This window comes from Convolutriloba macropyga, chromosome 2, assembly GCF_964194025.1.
Source record: "Convolutriloba macropyga chromosome 2, txConMacr16.3, whole genome shotgun sequence".
NCBI lineage: Eukaryota > Metazoa > Xenacoelomorpha > Acoela > Convolutidae > Convolutriloba > Convolutriloba macropyga.
In genome coordinates this window covers 84,809,332-84,829,903 of record NC_134469.1, presented here as the reverse complement: position 1 = coordinate 84,829,903, position 20,572 = coordinate 84,809,332, and the positions used below count along the sequence as shown (strand labels likewise).

At 38.9% G+C, this 20,572-nt stretch overlaps 2 protein-coding genes across 4 annotated transcripts in view; one reads left to right on the top strand and one right to left on the bottom strand.

Annotated features, from left to right (window-relative positions):
* Nucleotides 1–20,572, top strand: part of LOC142334802 (uncharacterized) — a 66,467-nt gene that overhangs the window by 21,746 nt on the left and 24,149 nt on the right. The window lies entirely within an intron of this gene.
* On the bottom strand, nucleotides 5,400–9,111 carry LOC142334798 (uncharacterized). Its single transcript, XM_075383108.1, has one exon. It carries the CDS (start codon nucleotides 9,047–9,049, stop codon nucleotides 5,987–5,989), a length of 3,063 nt encoding a protein of 1,020 aa, XP_075239223.1. The 5' UTR covers nucleotides 9,050–9,111; the 3' UTR covers nucleotides 5,400–5,986.

The window sequence follows — 20,572 nt, the reverse complement described above, 5'->3', positions numbered from 1 at the left end:
TGCGTTATTGATGGAGATGTTGGCCAGCACAGGATCTTCGTATGAGTCAGAGTGAGCTATATTCGCGAAAAAGTTATTTAGTTCATTAACGTTGATGTCTATCGCCAAAGATGTGGTCTTGGCTTTCCCAGCCATTTCGTTGACTTTTTCCTACCATTGCCGCGAACCCTTTTTGGAATCATTCTGTCGAAATTGAGTGGATATCCTCTCCCGAATTTGCATGTTAAAATCTTCTGCATCTCAATAGCGATGTTTTTCGATGAGCCAGTCTCGCTTCGCTGAAAGAGTCTTCGATAATGGTGTCATAAGCTTCGGATCTCTGCTGGCCAAGCGGACAAATTTTACACGGACAATATATGTCGAGTAAAATCCGAAGAACTGCAGTGAGTGTCTGGATTGCTTCGTCGGTATTCTGTATTTGCTTAATGAACGAGAAAATTGTTCTATCTAATGCCATTTCAAATTGCTCAACACTGTGTCTTCGCGTGTCTCTGAATTTTTGCATCATGGTTTTCTTTTCAGGGGGAGTTCAGGGCTCAAAAATAACGCCTTCATCATCAGGGAGCACAGTGGTTGGAATTGCTGTTGCTTGCAAATACAGTTCTGGCGAGAAGCAGTGAACCAGATCAAGAACTCAATTTTTTCTGGAAGGCGATGAAGGTAAAAAAATGATTCGAATAGTTTGCTAGTTATCCCATAGAAAATTGGTTAAAATCACCGCACAAGAGAATAGTTCCAGTCGGTAATTGCCAAAGAGCCTCTCCGACGCCATCCAGAAAATATTCTGAGATGAGCCCAAATCTCTCTTGTATCACGTGGAAAGCACATTAAGCATAAAAGATACTCAGTCCCCAATTCTGCATCCTACCCACACAGATTGATAGAGATGATTCTTCACCGCTAACTTCCAATTTAGGATGTTTGACCTCACATAAATGCAGACAACTCCCCGTGATTCTTCTTAGAGTGGACTTTATCTGTCGTGTCTATGTAAGTGGTAGCCAACAAAGCTCACCACTTGGTCGGTTATAAGACTTCTAACCCAGGTTTAGATAATACATCCGATGTCGATGTTGTTCGTAATAAGATCATGTGAGAGGTAATCTATAGCGTGAGGTTTTGCAAACTCTGTGCGCTTCTTGAGAATAATTTGCTCTTTGTAATTCATCTGGCGTATAATCTGGTGAAACAAATACAGCACCACCATCGAGAGTGAAATCTTTTAACTTTCCAGCAGATGCGAGAATTTTGCGTTGTTTACGAGGTATGTCTATTGTTACCAGTGAGGTTCGCTGCTCTGGGGAATCAAATTTCCCGAGTCGGATGTCTACAATTTCACAACGTACATCCAGTCGTTCGCGGACTTTTTCCACGGATCAAACATCTCCTTCAAGACGTTCCCGACCGCTGCTTTCGGTTGCCTCTTTGAGTCCTCTGACGCGAAATGTGCAAGTTCGATCCCTTTCTGGGAGCTGTGGCTTTGCAACATAAGCTGCTGGTTTCCTCGATGCTGGTTGTGGGATGGATGCCGCCTGTGTTGTAGGTGTTATCTGGTATGTCGTTAGTTCTAAGCAAATGTCGTTAGTTCAAAAACATATGCTTAAAACTATGAAACATAGCTGGCAGTTTGACAGACAATAGCTGCGATAGCTTGGAGACCTTTAGCCTCGAAATAATAATGACAAAATCAGACAAAAATTAGATTGGTTCTTCAACACCATGTTCTGATGTCTTTAATTGATTGGCTTATGTACTGTAAGGTTACCTTCAATACATGGCCAATAATGGCTCCCCTTAGCTATCGCAGCTAATTTTTTCTGTCTATTTTGACTATTTGAGGCGCATTTTCTGAGTAACAAAAATTTTAGTGACAGTTGTTTACTTTATATAGTCTAGTGGATTTTCAAGTTCCTGTTTTGAGTCTTTTAATTGGTGTTCGCTTAATTTCCACATGTTCAGTGCGTACATGTTCGCCTTATGTTCAAAAAAAGTTCTTTTGCCTGATCGAGTGTTCAGTATGATCCAATGCTTAAGCAGGGACCTTTGCAACAGCATGAAACAACGCTTTAGTGACTGACATTTTCAGATCACAATTAGATGCAATAAACATTTTCGGGCCTATTTCTTAACAACACGAGCAAAATATTAAGAGTATTTTTTATATATTTAGAGTATTGGGGCACATTAACTCGTGATTACCTTGTAAGCATTTCAACTCTCAAGGAGTAACTTTTGAAAATATTTTTGGCATTATTTAGATCGAATATAATGTTGATCAGAAAATATTTGCAGATGTAATATATGTCATTTTAAACAACAATTACTTTCTCAATATTTTCAAACGTTCACATTACCAAGAAGATAAACCAGCAATTCAATCCACCGATCCATTTGTGGCAACAACTGAGTAAAGTCATTCTATCCTTCAACCGTAAATTGTCTCCAATGAAATTCTCAAATTTTGCCTGTTCGGGGAACTAACGGGTATTGGTAACAAACAAAACAAATTACTTCTTCAATTTGATTAGATGTGACTTTAGAGGAAATGAACAACACGACAGGGAAAACGAAGAAAAAAATAGATCAAAAAACAATGGAAAAATAAGCATTACAATTTCATGTCGAAGATGCCAAAACTGCCATCCAACAAAAATTTCACTTTCTAAACTGTCATCTAGCAATATGAGTAACGTGTATATGACTACCCCGACAACATCGTGTATTAATGTATGTATATATTATATATTTATAGATAATAAGTATTTTTAACAATATTTTATAATTATATATAGTGTATTTTTAACGTATTTTTAATTTTTAACATTTCTTTTCAACATATTTACTTTTTAATCAAAAATTACGTATTTTTAACATATTTTTATCAACTATAAATCGCGCATTTTTTTGCGATTTTTATCTTTGAAAATAACGTATGTTTACTATACTTTTATAAATTAAAATACACTATTTTTAACGTATTTTTAACAAAAGCAACTATTAAGAATCAGATAGATATTGATGATTATTATAATGCAATATATAACAAAGATTGCAGTTAACTATATTATTGATAGTAGTAAACATAACACAGAAAATTAACAACATAAAATTGTTATAGATCTATTTGATGATAAATGTATTTGAATATAATGGTAAACTTAGGTTTTATCATTAAATAGAAGAAAAAACTTTTTATAGCTGCGAAGCTGTAAGCTGAGCGGAGCTATATTGCAGTGCTCTTGGTTTTTTTACAATTCAAAGAATTTGAATTTCATTGAGGCGGTGTCCTTTTTTAAGATCTGTTCACACATTTTTGTGATTTTTGAAGTCAAATTGGAGTAGTGATCTTGGTCACGCCGAAACAGAAGTGGAGCAAAAAAGCGAGTGGTTTTGCGGCGTTCATATTTTTTGCTCTAATTTTAAAGTAGAGTGAGAAAACGCTGTTTGAACAAAACCACTTTCTCGCCGGTGGTTTTTCGTCCACATGCGGCAATTTCACTTTGATTTTCACCTTTTTCGATTTTTTGGATTGGATTTTTTTCTAATTGGCTTTTCCAATCCATTCGCTTCTAGATCTAGTTTTTTGTATAGTCAATGAAAATTCTTTGAATTGTACGTCAGGACTTGTTCTGCTATGTTTTTTGTTTCGTCTGACACTCTTTTTTATTTGACATTTGTTCACACACCAAAGTTGAAAAAGTCAAATTTTCTGAATGACTTCTTCCTCTCACTAGCAGAATTTGAGCAGCGTCGATAACTTTTTCAACTTATATCTGTATCTGTTTCTATCTCTATACGGCACGCAAGTCTATTCTTTCTCAGCTATTTCGGCAATCTGCCGGCTATGTTTTTAATTTGAACTTTGCTCAAAATACGGTAAAATATTGTATTTATAATTTTTAAAATAGTTAAAATACTTTAAGTTTTTAGATAAAAAAACTGTAAAAAAATTGTTAATACACTTTTTATAATTGATAAAAATATTTTATATACGTTATTTTCTTAAAAAAAACAAATAATAATGTTTAAAAAACATCAAAAATACACTATTTATAATTGTAAAATCTTGTTAAAAATACGTTATTTTATATAAATATAACATACCCGGCAGATTGCCGGAAAACAGCCGCCGTTGATTCCAATAAGCATGGTTGGGATTGAAAGAATCGAATGTAATGAAAAGAAAAGATTTTCGTACAAAAACATTTTTTAAGTCCGATTTATTTTGATGGCATTTCGTAATTGAACATACTTCTGTTTCTTAGAGAGAGGCTACAGGGACCACTATCAATTTCAATAAGCATAAGAGATGGTAAATAAGACTTATAGGAACGACGTTCAAATAGCGGGCATCAAAAATTGGGCTTTATATGCGTTTATCCCCTTTCTATTTCTGACTTCAATTTTTTATACTGACTCTGTTCATTTTGAAATGCTTTGCTGAGCAACTGATGTTCAAAATCACTTTTAGCAGAATGAGAGAAGAGAGAAACTAGCCTAGAGAAGTCAAAAAAGATTTCATGCAAAATGTCGAAAAAGCGGCAAAATGGTAAAGCGAAAAAAAGTTCGAAGTATAAAATAGGAGCGCTATAATAGCCGGCTGAGAAGATGAGGGCGGCTATTAATAAATACATACTAAAACGCGATGTTGTAGGTGTAGTCATATACACATTATTAAAATGAAAACCACATTAGGTACATCTTTCTTCCATTTTTTTTGCGTCGTGGACATAAAAATCAACTTTAAAAATAAAGAGTGCTTTTTGAAATCAGAATTTGTTTTATTCCAAGCTTTCAACGCGTGTCCAACTTCACACGACTGAAAGAATGGCTCTCAATTAGTCCTTTTAACATTGTCTTAAATAATTAAAATTCTTGTTCTAGTATTCGGGAAATCACAAGCAATTGCTGCTTGCTAGCACTTTTTTGCAGCCTGATTTTTGAATACGTCCTTAGATTTTCTGACGGCTTTGGAGATATCTTTTTTATGATTAGGGACAAGGAAAAGCAAGATTGCGTATCTCAATACATTTTGATTGAGACTACTTGTTCAAAACATGTCTCAGGAAATCTCCATAAAGGTCGCCGCTCTGGCTTCATAGTTATAAAGCTGATCAACTAAAAAGCTTTTGCATAGCTCAAATAATAAGAATTTCGGTTTTAGATTTAGAAACTTTTTCGCTCATATTTCCTCCAAGTAGAATGTTGGAAAAACTGGTGTTACGCGCAAAATCAAGCGAGCCCTCTCGTTGTTAATTTTACAATCGACTAAAATCTTCCTATGAATGCAAACTTTTATAACAACAATTACGTTTTGAGTGCTTTGTATCCTTAACACTCGTCAAAACCGAAGTAATTCTTATGAAACGAAGCTTCACTGCAAAAGTCAAAAGGTGACACAGCTGAAAAAAAACTGAATTTACAATTGCCATTTATGATGTATGGAGTAGCAACAATGAGATTCGAATGGTTAGAAAACAAGTTTTTACATATTAACAAATTAACTGTCATCCACTAAGAGGGCGGAGGGGGGGGGGGGGGGGGGAGAGGCGACGACACGAGAGGAGAACGATAGTTATGCTAGCAACATAAATAGAAGAAAACACGAATATTCATCAGCTAGCAAACAGCCACTAAGCATTACTACTATTGTCCAGGACTGTATGTGTACTCGCGTGCCTGTAGGTAAAGGCTTCTCAATGGCAAAAAGAGTAAATGTAGTAAAATATAACTCTGTTTGTTGACCTCATTACACCCCATATATCAGCCACAGATAGCTCGTAGACAAATATTGCTCGTCCAGAAAAGGTTCTAAAGTACTGTTGTTTCTCCAGCCAGTCAGATATCAAAGGTTAACACATGGATTCTCAGGAACACCAAGCATAGATGGATAAAATAGGATATAAGAGCTTCATGAACGTGAAAATTACGTCAAGAAAACAGTGAGAAAATAGCAAGATTATTGTGCTAAAAGATGTACGTCACATCACGCCTTTTCAATCTCACCAATTTTGACCCGATCAGGGGCCGGCTGGCTTGAAATATGAAGGAGGGAGGCTGCGTTAATTTTCTGACCCTTCTTTTGCTTTCCCTTCTTTGAATTGCTTTTATTGCCGTCGGGAGGTTCAGTTTTGCCTGGGGTCGTAGGCTCCTGTTGTGTTGGTAACCTGCCGCTGTTGTGATTGTTCTGGGGCGGAATATTCCACCTAGAAGTTGTACCTTGAGATTGATTGGGTGAGGTGTAAGTGTTGGCAAACACTACATTGTGCGTAGGTTGAGACGACTGTTGTAGTACGTTAGTAGGCAATGCCGAGACGGCATTTGTTGAGTTGGCGTTAGTTCCAGGTGTCAACAACATTGACGTGCTTGATTTTGGTTGGCTCGGTGGATCTTGAGGTGGGGGGTTCAGTTTAGCTTTTCGTTTTATAAACTCTTTGGCAAAAAGCTGACATTCTTTTGAATCGCCTAGAAATTGTTTGATAGTATCGTGAATTTCGTATGGCGAATCGAATTCCTTCAACATCTCCAAAAATGTAGCAATATCAATTTCACTGGAAGCGGTAGACTCGATTCCAAACAATTGGTCTAAACACCATCCGTGGAATTCATCAGCTGCACTTGCTTGACTTTGGGCGAATAAATTTTTGATAGACTTTTGTTGCTGTTTATCTTTCTTAGCTTTCTTTTGCTGCGAATTGATTGGACTCTTTTTGTTAATCGCTTGTGCGTCCGATGACAATCCACCCGGTCCTAAAAACAATGGAGAATCATCATGTCGCAAATTCATCCCTAAATCTGAGCTGCCATTCACAACAGCACTGTTTCGATTCGAGTGTACAAAAGGTGGGCGTGTGATTGGCTGTGGCGCTACAATACTAGCAGCGGTTGTTGTCTCACGGTTTACGGCCGATGATTGATTTTTGGGAATCGGAGTTTTTCTTGGTTCAGCTGGACCTTGAATAAGAGCTGCCAGGTCAATTGGTTTGTAATTTTCCTGCACCACATTCCACGGTGAGTTGCCAGACTTCACAGCTGGCCTGCTAACCTCTCTTGTTATCGCAAACAACTCTTCTTGTTTCATCTGCTGTTCATGTTGCCTACTTTGCTCTTCATTCAAGATCTGCGCCATGCTCGGTATTTCTGATCTCTCGTTTGCGAAAGGGTAAGTACCACTTGGCGTATCGACACTGTTTGAAAACCAGTTGCTTTCTAAATCAGCAGCACTAGTTATTTCGGCCTTTTCGGGTTTGGATGCGTTCGGCAATGACTTTTGGATAGTAGCCATTGGCTTTGGTCGCGTGGGTTGCTCCATCACTGACATGGATTTAAAAGAATTAAGAACGTCGCCGCTCTGTGCCAGTGTTTCATGATTTTGTGCTCCAAATGCGAACATAGCATTCAAGTCTACTTCTTGTGCATTTGGCTTAGATTTGGGTTGTTTAGAGTTGCTCTTTTGTTCCTTCTTATTGATTTGCGTTTTATTAGGGCTCTTTTTAGTTTGTACTTTAAAAAATTCTTCGACATTGTTCTCCTGAATTTGAGGTGGCTGTGACCCCTGCTTCTGTTTATCGTTAAAACTTGGCACCGTGTCTGCCAATTTCTTCTGTACATCACATTCATTGTTGTTATTTTCGACAAACCCATTTGACTGTGGAATATGTTCTGTTGCTTGCTTCGAACTTTGAATCTGTTCTTTCATCTGCTTCCTGAGAAAACTTGGGCTAAAAGGTACATCACCAAATCGCTCAATGTAAACACTCAAGGGCTGATATTCATTTTCGTGCTTTTTCTTCACCAATAAGGAGTCGGGGAAAAATTTGTTCCCGTACCACCTGTTCATTGACGAACTTGTGAAGGCCCCTTGCTCCCTGCCCCTGGGATCAATGTACATCCAAACCTCCTCATCTGGCAATGGAGGCTCATCCCTAATCACAGTTGCCTCCTGCTCAGGAATAGGCACTGGAGCGACGACGGGTTTAACTTCGCCGCTTGATTCTGGAATAAGCTGATTTTGTTGCGTTGATTTGGGGGCAATGAAGTTCTCAAGCGCGGTCACTGACGGTTTCGGCGGACTATTTAGCAAGCCGTTCAAAAATTCTTGATCAGGACTTTCGATATCGCAAAGATTGAAAACATTTTCTGCTTTACTGAAGTCGGACAACTCTTTTGACAAATTTAGCGTAAAGTTTGTGCTGGTTTCAGCAATACTACTGGCAGTAGTTGAAAAAGCTGACTGAAAACCAATAAAATTGCTTTGTGATGTAAGAAAATCGGGGACTGTTCGCTTAACTGGGGAGCTCGGCGTGTCATTTAGTAATTTTTCGAGCTCCTCGCAAGTTGTAACTGACCGTGCTTCCGTATTACCACTAGTGTTCTCCAACTTACTAGGATCAGCGTTTTCCCATATATCAGGCGGCTCGGTTTTATTTGACGACTGAGTTAAGGCATCAGATTGTGCAGGGACATGCTTCGAATCCGTGTTTCTCGGCTGCTGATTTTCGTTATTCCACTGTCTAATCGCAGAACTCGGATTTCGTTCCTCCTCCTCAATAGACTCATCTGAGTTCAGATGCGGTTCACTTCTCGTCATACTTCGTTGACTTTCCTCCATGGTTTGTGGCTGTGCAGGAGTAGGCACTTCATTTTCAATTTTTTCAAGGTCTTCGCATTTGACAGCACCCGGTGGATCATGACCATAGTTTCGTGGATTTGGATCAGAACTATATCTATCGTAGCTCAGTGAACTTTCTAGCGTCCGTTTCGGCTTTCGTGTTGATCCGAAAGAAAAAGACTTGGAATAGTCCGCTTGATTGGAAGGTTGGAAACTTTGTTGATAAGCTGGATCGCGATGCTCGTGAATATATATCTCATGACCATCGAGAAGATCCAAATATTCCATCTCAGTTGGTATTAACATGAGCATTTCTTCGTAACCATAGCGATAATTTGCTAACTGTGGCTTTGATGTGCTCGGAGGGGCTTCGTTGCTTTTCTTCTCATCATACATTTGGCGGATCCATTTTGGTCCGAAATTCATTTCGCGCGCCATTCCGTGATTGTTTTGAAGACAGAAACTTTTCTGAAAAATTCATTCAGCTTATACACTCACTTCACATGACAAAGTTGTAAGCGTAGCACTGAACTATCTTGATTCAAAATCACTACACATTATACTTTAATTGCTATTTACCATATCTATTTTGATTATAATCCTGATGCTTTAATTTCTCTATCTTTTGCATCTGATGCTTTAACTTTTGACTACTGCCAGGATTTCTAAATACACATAGGAGTTGACTTGCTGCTGTAATATACGTGCACTGTATGGTTACGGTTTGGGTTGGGTGTTATTCTTAAGCACTTTAAACCTCGGAGTTACTGAGGAAAATTTTCCAAGTTTCAGACTTGATGTAAAGGAAACCAATTTGTCAAATTAAAATTACTTCCAATATTTAAAACAAACGTTTTCGAACTTTACGTTCATCGTCAGGTTAAAACTGTTTTACAAATTGTTAAAAGACAAAATGAATATGTATTTACATTTGTCTGAGACAATTAAAACAATTCTAGGAACTATTCTACAAAGTCAATCGAAAATTTTTCCCTATATACAATATTTAGCCTATTTACAACTCATATTTACATCTGTTATCAATTTATTTAAAAACATTCCTATTCCGGATTTTTCGATTTTGGCCATGTTCTTGTATTTTTAGGGTTATTCCGGATTTGCCCTAACCATAAGTATCCCTCTTGTGGAGGTTTTTCAAATTTCGTTTTGGCATGCACAAAATGTTTTTTGCCCTATGTATTCTCATCTGGTCAAAATTATGATTTGAACTAATATTTTAGCGTGAGTTCCCTCCCCCTATATTCATCGCGTGTGTTTAGTGAGAGACTCTAAGGTGAGAGTCAAGAGTGAGAGACTCTAAGGCTTTTCTAGCATCTTGCGTGTTGGTTTCAATGTTTGCGCCCGGTAGTTTCTGGAAAAATGGTGTCAGAAATCTGTTTAAGTTTTTGTAGCTGCTATCAGGTATTGAAAGAACAGGTCGGAGAGGTGTATCTTTCTCAAGTACCTTTGCAAGGCCATAAAGTTTCGCTGGTTGCGAACCTGTTGACCTGAGTCTTTGATAAATTTTGTCACTAATTTTCCCTTGCTTCATTAATTGTTGGAGGCTGTTATTGATCTGTTTTTCATTTTTGATCACAAGTTCATCTTTATCTTTTGCTCCATCTATTTTTTCAAACTGATCTGAGTTCAGCACCTCATCAAGTTTTTCCCTGTACGTTGACTTCTTCATCACACAGAAACCACAGCCTTTGTCAATTGGCACCGCCAGCAAATCATTGGCTTTAAGGTAATCATGCATTTTTTGACCCCTCTATCCAATGGGGTTTCATACTTAAATTTAATTGAGCAGATGTAAATGTACAATCAGTTTGCTACAAAGTTAGATCTATTGCTTGTAAATATTAGAAGTTTTGTGAAGATGAGAGATGTAAAGCAATTAAAGAGAGGCAGCTCCATTGCGTAAGGTTTAGTTTTGAATATGTTCTTTGGTTTCAGTCCTATCAATGGCTAATTAATCCTAGGTTATTTTTACCCATTTTCGTTAATATCCTTGGGTTTTTCTCATTGTTATTTTCTACCGCACGGGTCCCTGTTAGTTAAACTAACAGATTACAGGTTTACCTGCTTGACGAATCCCATCATGAACAAACATTCCTTGACGTGTCCCGTCAAGATGAAATTCTATGATGATTCCCATCATTATTTATGATGCTTTCTCTTTATTGTTAAAATCCGGTTTACTATTAGTAACCATCTCTTTTTGTTCTATTTGTTTGTGAAAATTTCGAATTTTGCGTTTAATATGTAATTTATGAGCATGTCATACATTATGGTTCACAATACTGCCTCCCTCTTAGAAAATGTGAGTGTTCCACTCACTCACACAGTAAGAGTTTCAAATGTCCATTTTCGAGTTCATATATTTTTGTGCTTTTTCAATCCCGTACTTGTTCTAAATATGAAGGGCCTCCTCGTCTTCCATAATTTTCTTTGCTTGAAGAATGATTTTGAGCATGTCCTCATGACCAACCTTGTCCGGATGACAGAGCATTGCCAACGTTTTGAAATGTTTCTGGATAGTACTGTTTGTGGCCCCCTGTGGCAGGAATAGAAGTTCATAAAAGTTTGGAGGTCGACTGAACGGGCTCTGCGCGTTGATCGCCTCCAGCCTCCTCTGTATGACCTTCTTTGAGGTTTGCTCTGTTTTTACTCTACTGCTTAGCTTACTATTGTCTATCTCGGCATTCTCCAACTCCCGAGCTAAGCACTCCCGCTCGTCCAACAGACCGATACATTCCCTAATTTTTGTTTCGGCTACATTTGTAACCTCCTCCAACTCTTTTTTCAATGTTTCCACCTGCAGGACTCCCGCTGATTCCCAGCGTATTCAAGTTGCCGTTTGGTCTCCAGCAATTGATCACCTAATCTATGACTTTCAACTTTTAACTGCCGGAGCTCCTCTTCAAGCCGAGCCCCGGCTGTTCCCAGCATTTCGCTGTTGTCAATCTTCTTTTGTTGTTCCTCGATTCTGTGTTGCATCTCACTTAACTCCCCAACGCTAATTGCGGCTCTATCCACTATATTGGGTGGTTGCAGCTGCGTCAGTGGCACCACGTACCTTTTGTTTGAGGTTACTCCAACAATCCGATACACTTGGTGCCTGACTATCGACCTGACCTCGAACAACTCCGGTAGATAGTAGCAATAATCACCGATTTTTGGTTCTGCCATTCCTATATATCATACACAAAAATTAGTCTAATGTATCAATCTCAATTTCTGCCATATCTGGTACAGATTTTGCCTTTTTTGCTTTTATAACTACGATGTTTGTTTCACCATCACACCGTTCAACTGTCTTTTTGTTTGTCAATTTTTGTTCCTTTGTACGTTGTTTTAGATTATGAAAAAAACCTAGTTCCCCCATTGGATTAATGGATTGCAGTGCAATTACAGGATTGTTGCCACTGCGTAGTATATCGATTGAAAGAAACACGCGTACCAAACAAAATATGATTTTAGATCAAATAAAAATAGTCATCAAACTGATGGTTATTTCCCTGGCCATATGCCAGATTTGTTTCACTTCATTACCCAAATATACAAAAATCAGCAATTCACGCCACTGATAATTGTACTTTAAGTCCGTGTTGAAATACTCTAGAGTCTCATGCTCATATAGACCTCCTTGTCGCAGGAAAACTTCTGTTCCTGTTATCGTCTTTCTCGAATGCCTTAATCTTTGGGCCCTTTTGCTGAGTTCCAGGTCCTTGTCATTGAAAAACCCTTCCATTGGCGCCGAAGTTGACCAATTGACGTTAACTCTATAATTAGGCATATCATTGGGTTTTTCAATCAATTGTATTCTTTGCCTATATGTTATCCATGACCCATTCCGCAAATCAAGAGCGTTCGGGTACATGGGGTTGCAATTAATCAGTGTGAAATTTCTATAGAATACTCTAGAAATGGGGTCCTAACTGGTACTTCCTACGTACAAAACTGATTTTCGGCAACATGTACGATTACTTTAGCGCACCTATGGACATAAAGTATTCCTACCGCTCTTTCGGCGTGTGTACCCAGAGCGTTTTGTTGACTTAAAAAAAAAATGGTGTGAATTTCCGTTAATTGATGTCGTTAGAATCATAGCTCTGTGCAGTTTTTCTATGTGACAATTTAATAACTCTATTTGTTTCAGGTTTTCAAAATTGCCTCGAAAATCCCACACAAAAAGTTGGTCGAGTTTTATGTCCCTGAGATCTGTCTCAGATATATCTGTTGTTGAAAAATTTTGTTCCGTGGTCGTCAACTTTTCCGTTGTGTAAAACAAATTTCTGTGGTTTGTTTCAAAAGCAGAAATTTGTCTATATGTTTTGTCTTGTTTTTCAACTGGACAACTAAATTTATTTTTCTGTCTAACTTGCTCGTCAAGTACTTTTTGTTTCCAGTGCGGACTATTTTTGCTGTTATCGAGTCTGAAAATTTAACAATCGTTAAGATGTTTGGATTTTTGTCTTGGTCAAACAGATATTGTACTAAATCTATTTCAATTGTGTCTCCTTGATTTAAGAAGGTCTGCTCCTGATTCAAAGGGTCTTTTAAATATAACCATGCTCCTTCATTTGCTTCCCTAGTTTCAATGAACAAACTCCCCATGAAAATTTCAGCATTCACATGTTGTTACCTTTCTGTGTTTCACCTTTTGGATTGATCCAATCCACGGGGTAGACATAATTCACTCCTTTCTCATCTCCGCCTTTCATGAAAGTTTTTGATATCTTCTGAATAAACTCAGCGTCGGTTCGGTCAACATTCATCTCGTTGAGGACCTCTTTGGGAGCATTGAATTCAAAATCACCAAGACCCGGTAACCGCGCTTTGTGTCCCTGCCATAGATTTTGACAGACTGACTCTTTTATTGGGTAAAACGTTGGAATTATTTGTGATTTTTCGTTTAAAAAAGTTGCATCGTCATACCAACTACTCTTTTTCAGCACAGTTACCGTATATGCAGCCCTGTAGATGCAGTATTTTAGTTTACTCAGGCTGCTTTTGGCGTAGATCAGTCCTCCATTTTTTACCTGCTCCTCATTTATATGTGACGTTTCACTTTTTGTCGGTTCCGTCATTGCAAATTTCTGCGTTTGTAGAATGTTCTCAAAATCATACCCAACAATCTCCAAGGATTGTGAAAAACCTAATATGCTAACCAACTGAAGGAGTTTCCAGGTCAGCTGCACGATCCAATGTCGGTTCCACGCCCTCTGCATTTTGTCGTATCACTTTTTCGGCACTTGCAATTGCGGGACAAAACACTTATATACAGAGTAAAAACGAAAGTCTAATGAAAATTAGATTAGCTGATGAAAACGGAGAAGAATACGAACGACAACAACAAGAAAGAACTCGTTATTTCTACTCACTTGGTATGATGCGGTCTTTCCACACAAGGAAGTTTCTGTCTCCACCAACGAGTAAAAGATAGCACCAAGCGAGTAATTTCTCACTTGTTTTTCTGCGACCGAATTCCTGCGGCTGATTTCCTCCGCTGTGACTTCTGCAATTGATTCCCACAAAAATTGGTTGAAATTGGTGGAAATTGAAGATTTGTTGTCCCAAATCTTGTGGTTTGTCTCGATAAAAAATTCGATTCTCGAAGTTTTTGGGGTTAAAGTGCTTTTTATTTGTGTCTCCCTACCGACAAAATTGTTAAAGATTTTAACATGTTAACTTTCCTTTAAATCTCTGTCGCCAGTGTAATATTCGTGCACTGTCTACGGTTACGGTTTGGGTTGGGTGTTATTCTTAAGCACTTTAAACCTCGGAGTTACTGAGGAAAATTTTCCAAGTTTCAGACTTGATGTAAAGGAAACCAATTTGTCAAATTAAAATTACTTCCAATATTTAAAACAAACGTTTTCGAACTTTACGTTCATCGTCAATTTAAAACTGTTTTACAAATTGTTAAAAGATCAAATGAATATGTATTTACATGTGTCTGAGACGACAATTAAAACGATTCTAGGAACTATTCTACAAAATCACTCGAAACATTTTCCCTATATACAATATTCAGCCTATTTACAACTCATATTTACATCTGTTATCAATTTATTTAAAAACATTCCTATTCCGGATTTTTCGATTTTGGCCATGTTCTTGTATTTTTAGGGTTATTCCGAATTTGCCCTAACCATAAGTATCCCTCTTGTGTAGGTTTTGCGAATTTCGTTTTGTCATGCACAAAATGTTTTTTGCCCTATGTATTCTAATCTAGTCAAAATTATGATTTGAACTAAGATTTTAGCGTGATTTCCCTTCCCCTACATTCATCGCGTGTGTTTAGTGCCGGCTTCAGCTTGCTGATATATATATAGCTTCGATAATCATTAATTTTTCTACTGTCCGACAGGCGTCCAGAATTTTCCATTCAATGTCATTCGTAGCGCCACGACATTCAACCAGATGTTGACCCACCTGTGAATCCTTCTTTTGATCTTCTGTTATCCTTGTGGTAACATGCCGGCTTGTTTGCCCAACGTAGATGGATCCGCATCCATTACATTTAATCTCATATACCACGTGGGATTTCAGGTCTCTATCGAAAGATGATTTCAGGGTGGGGAGGCACGATCTTAATTTCCGCGTTGTAAAAACTACTTGCAATTCGCATAGTTTGTTCAGTTTGCTTGCAAAGTTTTGAGTAAGGTTGCCTCTGTATTGTAGAAAAATATTTGGCTGGTCAATAGATTTAGTCTTGCTTTTTTGATCTCGTCTTGAACAAACATTCCTTGACGTGTTCCGTCAAGATGAAATTCCATGATGATTCCCATCATTATTTATGATGCTATCTCTATATTGTTAAAATCCGGTTCACTATTAGTAACCATCTCTTTTTGTTCTCCTATTTGTTTGTGAAAATTTCGAATTATGCGTTTAATATGTATTTTATGAGCATGTCATACATTATGGTTAAATATACTGCCACCAATTTGACCGACTACCCTTGAACGTGAGGGGTTTCTCTTAATTGACCCTTTTTATTGAACTAAATAAGACACAGAAACACACAGATCAATTTACATGAGAGCATTTGCACTTTAAAATCACAGATACTGATAATCACATACTTAGATGTTAGTAAGGCACTTGCCAAGCGACTTAATGTCCTCCGGGCTTTACCAGTTTAGCCTAATTGTTGTGATAAACTTATTAAATAGAACCCCCGAACAAATTTACCTCCGCTGTATTGTCAAATACGTATGCGCGAAGGGCTGAATCAAACCCACACCTTTTCAAGCCTCGCCACCCCAGCCCTAGGTGAGTGAACCAATCTCCCACCCCGACTCATCACATCAGGTCCTATCAATCCAACTGATTTCTTTTTTAGAACAGTTTTTTGTGTTTTTGAATGTTAGCAGGCTCCGTGAATGGGATGTAATCACATCAGGTTGTACCATTCTAACTGATTTTTCATATTTTCAGAGCAATTTTTTGTGTTTTGAATGTTAGCAGGCTTCGTGAATGAGACGTTTTGATGCCAACCCTCTTCCCTCCAGCTGCTCGGACTTGGTCTTGGGTACTTCTCGTACCAAATATATCGACGAGGGTCAAGTACATTGCACGCCCCCGAACGTTCCGTCGCCACACCATTGGATAATTTTTGGGATAACTTCCGACCTCATCACGCGGTAACAGTGCGCGAAATATACTGCGAGGTCGTCACATGGAAGCCCTCGTTCTTCACGCTCAGCTAGAACAATACAGGGAACAATTCGCCGAAGCCCTTCACAGTGTCCTCCCCCCGTTTGGGGTAAACACGGATAGAGCCGATATATCTCTGACCCTCTGAATGATACTTCCGCACTTAACTCTCAGTCGAACAAAGAAAACGGAGGATGGATCGAACAATAAGACCATCAAGCGTAGACTGCGTGCATGGCACAGACGCAACTTCTCAGAACTTTTCTGTGAAGCAAAGGCAATCCAAATGAGAATGAAATCAAGGAACAGAAAGCAGCACTCTGACCTCAAGATGTTCAACCATTTCATGTATTGTGGTACGATCAGTAATACTATTCGCGTTCTTTCGGTTGAGCATGAAGGCGGCGTGCTCGCACCTACCGATCTCATAGACGGTAGACCGATCCTCGAGATTTCACGCGACAAACATCCTGAAGGGCAACCCTTGGAGCCTAACTGAATTCAGAGCAAACATCCAAGCACGTTTCCCTACCACCCCACTGTTTTCGACAAAATCAGTGATAGGCTCGTCCAAAAGCATGCAATGAAGACTCATGGCAGTGCCGGGCCTTCAGGTTTCGATGCCGATGACTGGCGTAGACTACTTTCTGCTTTCGGGCAAACCTCCACGAATCTGTGCAAGCTTGTTGCCAAGTTTGCAAAGAGGCTGGCAACATCCATAATACCACCAGACGATTTGATTGCAAACAATGATTGTCGACTAGTGGCTCTGGATAAATGTCCAGGTGTGAGACCTATTGGTATTAGTGAAGTAATGCGTAACATCACCGGACGCATAATTTTCGACTGCATCAGGCAAGATCTAACATCCCTCGTTGGAAACATGCAGCTGTGCCTGGGCCGGAAATGCGGAATAGAACGTGCCATACATTCGCTTCGCCACAGTTTTGATGATCTCGAAAACGAAGTAATTCTTCTTTTTGATGCCAAAAACGCATTTAACGTGCTCAATAGACGAACAGCTTTAGAGAACGTGAAAGCCTTATGCCCATCATTGCATGTTGCTTCAAAGAATTCCTATAGCCATCCGTCTCATCTGTACATCGGTAAGTTGACCATTCTGTCCCAGGCAGGTACGCAACAAGGCGATCCCCTTGCGATGGCATTGTATGGAATCGCAACAGTACCCCTAATATGAAGACCTCACAATGACTCTTTGACACAAAAATGGTATGCTGATGATGGTAGCGTTGTTGGTAAGTTAAAAATATCAGGGCACTCTTCGACAAGCTCACTCAGCTCGGTTCCAAGTACGGATATCTTGTCAATTCTATGAAGTGTCAGTTGATAATCCAGCCAAGAGGCGAGCGCCGAGCGTCAACTGCGTTTGCAGGCACAAATGTGGAAATCACGCACGGCTTGAGTCCTGGGATCAGTTATCGGTAGCTCTGAGGGGAGTAAAAATTGCTTGAAAGATGAAGAAATTAAGTACACAAAAAGTTTGGTCAGATTTGGTCAATTTGCTCTTACTTGTCCCCAGAATACCTATGCATAATTGATGAAGGGGGTTCAATAGAAGTTGAGCTTCCTCTTGCGTACTAAAACCTACATTGACGGGGTTCTGCACAAGGTGGAGGAGCGGCTTGGTCAAGTCATACCGAACATCGTCGGCAAAGAAATAGTCCAAAAGGAAAGAGAACTTTTTTCTCTCCCTCTCAGAATGGGTTGGCTTAATATCGCCCTCCAACATCTTCATAAAAATGTTGACCAATTAATTGAACTCTCAAGTCCATTGGCGTCATTCAATAAGGATTCATTCGAAATTCAACAATGTGAAATAAAATACACCAAGATCAGTCTCCGACAGAAAGCAGGCATGCAACGTGAAGTCATCTAAAAAAACTGGAATCAAAAACAATCTACAAGAAATGAAGTATACCATCCAGGTGGCTTTGGAGAAAGAAGCATTTAGCTGGCTTAACAAGCTTCCGTTATCAAAACATGGTTTTGACCTCACGAAGAACGAGTGCCGGGATGGAATAGCACTTCGCTACACCTGGGAAGCGAAGAACACGCCATCTACATGCCCATGCGGGAAAGATTTTAGCCCCACCCATGCCCTAAATTGCGCCAAAGGCGGGTATACGCACCTACGACAAAACGAAATCAGAGAGGTGTTTGCAAACCTGATGGATGAAGTTTGCCACGATGTCCAGATAGAGCCAAAACTTCAGTCGCTCGATGAGAAATTTTCTCGAGTAATTCCACCACTACTGATGATGACGCTCAACTGGACACCAAGGCAAACGGTCTGTGAGGCTCCCGCTTGAATCGCACTTTCTTCGATGTGAAGATTTTCAACCCTCACGCGAAGAGCTGCCCTAAGACCATAAAAGATGCATACAAATATCAAGAGCATCAAGCGAAATAAGTACGAAGAACGAATCCGCGAAACCAAACACAGCAGTTTCAACGCACTGGTTTTTGCTTGCTCGGGTTGTGCTGGGCCATCAGCATTGCGCGTTATGAATTAACTCGCAACCAAGATCAACAAAAACGCGGAGAGCCATACGCCGATACTATGAGCTACATCCAAACGAAAATCAGCTTTGCACTTCTGAGGAGCTGTGTTCTCTGCTTGAGGGGATGTCTCGCCCTCAAGCCTCGTGTTCTCAGTGAGACTTCGATTAGCACCGTCGTGGAGGAAAGAAGGCTGCACGGAGTGTTTGGCTGCTTAACTTTATTCCTTTGCTTATTCCTTGATATCCTATTTTAATCCTTCCTTAGCAGTTCCCTATGTGTGCTATTTAATATATATATATATATATATATATATATATATATATATATATATATAGGTGTTTTCCTCTCCACTTGTTAGTTATTTTTGTGTCTGGGCCGTCTTTACACTGTCTGGAGGGGAACAGCTTGGAGTGCAGCATCCGACTAAATGCTACTCATCATCCCTTATGTTCCGACATACATCCATAGTTGCCGGATGGTGTACACGGTCCTTTTTAATTTTTACTAGTTCACATTCGCTGGGTAACATTCAGAAAATCATGCGAACATGAAGAACACCATGGAAATGTTGCTGCCGAAGATGCCAAACGATAATAAACTCAGGCAACAGCTAAGCCATGCATCGGTTAAAAGCCAGACAACCCAAACTTCTGGGGAAGCCTTTTCTAATCTCAGCAACTACTGGCTTAACCTTAAGTTCACGGAAAAAATGTAAAAAAGCTATCAAGGACAGGAAGGACAAGCACTAACGCCTGAGATTAGGTCCGAGTATTCAAGCCTGGGCAATTACTAACAAAGACCTTTACATCAGAACTTTGAAGAAAAACATCTCTAAACAAAAGAGAATTTACTCATATCTCAACAAAATCAAAGCCAAAAAAGGACGCCCAAAAAGTAAAGATAAGGCATCTTTAAAGGATGACAACGTTGATATAAAAACAGATGAAAAGTTCATTGTGCACTTGTTCAATAGAAAATTCACTTAACTGGGAATAAACCTTTCCAAGTCCTTGAATTCAGCCCATTTTGAAAAAGTTTCGGTTATTTCCCAATATAGCCCCCATGAAATTATAGCCCCCCATTACAATTATCATAATCGGGGGACTATAGGTTATCTGACAACTACGCTGGTGGGCTATAATGGGAAAGACCCGATTTTTCCATTCAATTAATTGGAATAATCATTTTATGATATTTTTCGGTGCTACTGTATTCAAAGAATTCGACGAAAAAAATCTACTAACTGAAAATAAGGCAACGGTCATAGAGAAATTTTTAGCAAAATCTTTAAAACTAAGTCATGATGCAATCCCCATCCTCTGACAACAGTGACTAATGTTTCATTGCCAACTGGAAAATTCCCACAGATCCTTAAAACTGCCATTGATTAACCACTACATAAAAAAGCGATAGATACTTTACAGATAATTAATGGTTCATCTCAAATTTACCATGCCTAAGTAACATTTTTGAAAAATTGTTCTGCGCAGGCTTTTTCCCCGTTTTTGAATAAAAACAACAAGTACCCAAAACAGTTTAGATTTAGACCGAAGAACAACACTTTAATGGCACCTGCAGAGTAAACAGGGAAAAGATAAAGATAAAGATCATTATTTCAAATGCATGTTTATTGATCTCAAGAAAGCGTTTGATACCGTCAACCACTAATAATTATTAAAAAATTAGAAAGATATGAAGTGCGTGGTGTTTGTCTGAACTGGTTTAAATCATACCACTCCGAAAGAAAACAAGCAGTCCAATTCGGTAGAA